The 4,902-nt window shown below is 33.5% G+C and overlaps 1 protein-coding gene across 1 annotated transcript in view; it reads left to right on the plus strand.

The window, feature by feature from the left end:
* The window catches only part of LOC21384792 (dihydrolipoyllysine-residue acetyltransferase component 4 of pyruvate dehydrogenase complex, chloroplastic), a 3,335-nt gene extending 1,931 nt beyond the window's left edge, over nucleotides 1-1,404 (plus strand). The window contains exon 6 of the mRNA XM_024161922.1: nucleotides 1,201-1,404. Coding sequence (XP_024017690.1) covers nucleotides 1,201-1,404 — 204 coding nt within the window. The remainder of the gene's footprint in view (nucleotides 1-1,200) is intronic.
* The last annotated feature ends 3,498 nt before the right edge of the window (nucleotides 1,405-4,902 follow it).

The raw sequence follows: 4,902 nt of genomic DNA on the forward strand, positions 1-4,902 counted from the left end.
AGAATAGAAACTGTTATTATTAATGAGAGTGTTGGAATTTCCTCCGGCCAAAATAGCTTATCATCAATAGTAAGAGCATAAGCAGCCAAGGTATGGCTGCCCTATTATCTTCCTTATACACGTGACAACTTATCTCTAGAAAAAACAAATTGGAGGTTTAAATCAACGTAGACCAAGCATCCTTGAAGATGATGTAACCATCACAAACCTGAGGATAAGAATAATTTTGAACGAGTACCAAGAAGAAAATGATATGCTTAAAAGCTTCATGGTGGATACCTGGGTATATGGTCCTAATTCTTATAGAGATAGAGGAGACTTTTGGGATGAATTGGCTTGAATTGTATTTGTGAACTGAATTGGTGTGTGGGAGGGGACTTCAATACAGGTTTAGTCAAGAAAAATTTCCAAGCGGAAGGGATACCAGAAGTATGAGGGCATTTGATAAACTCATTAGGGAGGCAGATTTAAGGGATTTAGTGTTGTCCAACTCTAAGTTCTCATGGACAAATTTTAGAGAAGATGTGACCAAGAGCAATTGATAGGTTTCTAGTTACAAATGGGTGGGAGAACTTGTTGAATGAAGTTAGACAAGTGGTGGGAGTGAGAGCATGTTCAGATCATTTCCCCTTGATCTTAGATAGCCATCTAGTAAAATGGGAACCAACACTTTTTCGGTTTGAAAATATGTGGTTGGACCATCCAAGTTTCCAGAAGGAATGTGAAATTTGGTGGGGGAACATGAATCCAGTTGGTTGGGAAGGCTACAAAATTATGGAGAAATTGAAAGGTTTGAAGGACAAATTAAAGACTTGGAATAAGGAATCTTTCGGGGATACAAATTTAGCAAGAAGTGAGCTTTTGGGGAGAATTGAGAGATTGGACAGCAAAGAGGAGGAGAGTGGTTTGGACAATGGTGATAGGGAGGAAAGAAAAGTTTTAAGGAATAGGCTAGAAGAAATAATTTTTAAAGATATGGTGGCTTGGAAACAAAAAAAATGAAATTTAGAAGGTCAAAGGAATGGGATGCGAACACAAAATTGTTTCGCAAGCCGCTACGCAATAGGAGAAATGAGAGTGTAATTTCAAGGTTGGAAAAGGATGATGATTCAGTGTCGGAAAAGGAGGAAATTAGAAGAGATTATTTCGTTATGTGAGAAACTATTTCAAGTTGAAGAGGTTGTATCTTGGTCTTTTCAGGGAATTGATTGGAGGGCGATTATGGATGAAAAGGCTCGGTGGTTTGAGCGACATTTTGAAAGGAGGAAATTAAGCTTGCAGTTTTTAGTAATGACAGGGATGTCACAGGGACTAAGTGGATTTTCAGCAGGGTTCTTTCAAGATTGTTTGTGTGGTGAAAGGAGACTTATTGAGAGTATGAGGAATTTCATAGGAGTGGTGTGATTAATTTTGCAGTTAACCATACTTTTCTTTGTCTAATCTTGAACTGACTCAAGGAGATTAAAAGACTATAGGCTAATAAGTTTGGTGGCAAGTTTACAACATTATGGCAAAAGTCTTGGCAAATAGTTTGAGGGAAGTCCTAAGTGAAACAATTTTGTTGGCCCAAGGAGTGTTTGTGAAGGATAGACAAAATTTTAGATGTGGTGCTTATTGCAAATGAGGCAGTAGAGGATTATAGCTCTAAGAAGAAACAGGGTTTGGTGTTTAAAGTGGATTTCGAGAAGGCTTAGGTTTTTTGGACTCAATTATATTTCGCTACTTACAACTTAAAAGTGTTTCACTTGTTAGCTTCTCTTCTCTCCTCTCTCTAGAATTCCGAAGGATGAGTTCACAATCTCTTTACTGATTTTATTCATAAAATATCCAAATTAGTTAAGATGTCTCAAAAGGATTTGAATCATTTTCTCCATGAGTTTAGAATAGGTCCAGAGTTGTACAAAATCTCACTAAGTGAAGATGTTGGCTTGGTGAGAATAGAGGAGTCCAATAGGAGGTCGAGTTTCTTCATTTCCTACATGTTAGGTGCAGTGACCTGGATTTCTCAAACAATGGAGTTCTTGTGCAAGAATAATAGGACCGATGGTTTCAAAAAGAAGTTCAACGGGGCACAATTTATTTTGTTGATTGAGGTGCTTACGATCGATACATGAAGATCACAAGAATCAATGGAGGAGCCTTTAGAAGCATCATTCTACCGGGAGACAGCAAGAAAATGGGATGGAAGATATTGATGAATAAGTTGAACAGGCTAATGGGAAGAGCTAGTTTTTTCAGGGACACTACAAAGGCCAAAAAGGGTTTTGAATTGAATTACCTCGTGCTCTTTAGATCAAACTGAAGGGTGTCACCATGACTACCTTGTCACCATGACTGCCTTATGTACAATAGTAACATATACATTGCGGTTGCTGTTGCGATTAATGGCGGTCTTATAACGCCGGTTCTTCAGGATGCTGATAAGGTTTGAAATGCGTTCACCTTGTCCACTTTGTTCATGACAGATTAATTTCAACGCTTAGCAGGTAACTTGTGTTTGTTGGCACAGATGGATCTGTATCTTTTATCTCAAAAGTGGAAGGAGCTAGTTGAGAAAGCCCATTCAAATCAACTTCAGCCTCACGAGTACAATTCAGGTCTTCTTTATCAAATGTCTTCACACATTTATTGTCTATTGTTTTTCATGGTGCACTTTTATGAATAGATCAAGTTGAATCATTGCAGGATCATTTACTCTGTCCAATTTGGGCATGTTTGGAGTGGATAGATTCAACACTATACTTCCGCCAGGCCAGGTGAGTTGAGAACATCAATGCTAGGTTTTCCTTATTTCACAAATTGAGTAGTCTTCTGCTCCTTGTGACAATTAGTACTTAGCTGAAAGTTGGGTTGATGTTTAGGGTGCCATTATGGTTGTTGGAGTTTCAAAGCCGGCAGTTGTGACTGATGCAGATGGCTTCTTGAGTGTAAAGAATAAAATACTGGTACGTGCTGTTTTTACAATTAGTATAAGAGATGTCTTTATTTCATGTCAATTCAACGTTTGATTATGTGATAATTCTTGAATGGGTAGGCACTTATGCATATGATGTATAATTATTGTGTGATGGTTATGTTTTATGTGAAAGGATTGGTCGTAAATTTTTCTGGTTCCATGGAATTAGTTTTTTCTATTTTATTTTGATTACATCAATTGTAAAATAGGAATCATTAAGTAATTTATTATTCTCCTAATCGAGCGACGAAAGGAGACATGAAGATGGAGAAGACTTGAAGACGGAGAATTACAAGAAGACCCAATTTGATGTAATTTTATTTTTATTATTATTTTGGGGTTGTAATTCTTAGGTCCATGGAACCTGACCAAGTTTTTCCATTTCGCTTGCATGTCTTTATTTATTTATCTATTATGTTTGATCATAATTGTATTTTCATGCATCTAACATGTCATCTAGGATAAAAAGTGCCTACCTAGTTTATATGTATGACGTACATCATGCGCATTACTTTTTATGTATGACATACATCATGCGCATTACTTTATATGTATGACATACTCCAAGTTAGCATAGCCACATCATCACTGCCAATCATCATTGCCACCTAATAATAATAATAAATATAAATAATAAAAATAATAAAAATGATAATAATAAAACTAATAATAATAATTGTAATAAAAAAAATAATAGTAATAAAAAAAAAATAATAATCATCATAATAATAATAGTAATAATCATAATAATCATAATAATCATAATCATAATAATAATAGTAACAATAACAATAATAATAATAGTAATAATAATCATAATCATAATAATAATAGTAATAAAACAAATAATAATAATAATAACAATAAAAATAAACTAATAATAATAATAATGATTTTGGGGTTGTAATTCTTAGGTCCATGGAACCTGACCAAGTTTTTCCATTTCGCTTGCATGTCTTTATTTATTTATCTATTATGTTTGATCATAATTGTATTTTCATGCATCTAACATGTCATCTAGGATAAAAAGTGCCTACCTAGTTTATATGTATGACGTACATCATGCGCATTACTTTTTATGTATGACATACATCATGCGCATTACTTTATATGTATGACATACTCCAAGTTAGCATAGCCACATCATCACTGCCAATCATCATTGCCACCTAATAATAATAATAAATATAAATAATAAAAATAATAAAAATGATAATAATAAAACTAATAATAATAATTGTAATAAAAAAAATAATAGTAATAAAAAAAAAATAATAATCATCATAATAATAATAGTAATAATCATAATAATCATAATAATCATAATCATAATAATAATAGTAACAATAACAATAATAATAATAGTAATAATAATCATAATCATAATAATAATAGTAATAAAACAAATAATAATAATAATAACAATAAAAATAAACTAATAATAATAATATAATAATAAAATCTATTAGTCATAAAAATAATAATAATGATTATAATTTTAACAATAATAATAATGATAATATGAAAATAATAAAATCCGATCGAAGCTCTCTTCGCGCGCTACAACCGCCACGAGAACGTCAACAACTTTTGGTGTCATCACGGGGCCCATTAGCCATTAGATTGAAGCTCTCTTCGCGAATAATAATATAATAATAAAATCTATTAGTCATAAAAATAATAATAATGATTATAATTTTAACAATAATAATAATGATAATATGAAAATAATAAAATCCGATCGAAGCTCTCTTCGCGCGCTACAACCGCCACGAGAACGTCAACAACTTTTGGTGTCATCACGGGGCCCATTAGCCATTAGATTGAAGCTCTCTTCGCGATCTACAACTGCCACGGAAACGGCGACAACTTTTTATGTCGTAATGGGTCCCATAATCCGTTAGATCAAAGCTCTCTTCGCCCTCTACAACCGCCACGAATAAAGC

The sequence above is a fragment of the Morus notabilis genome, unplaced genomic scaffold, assembly GCF_000414095.1.
Source record: "Morus notabilis unplaced genomic scaffold, ASM41409v2 Scaffold706, whole genome shotgun sequence".
NCBI lineage: Eukaryota > Viridiplantae > Streptophyta > Magnoliopsida > Rosales > Moraceae > Morus > Morus notabilis.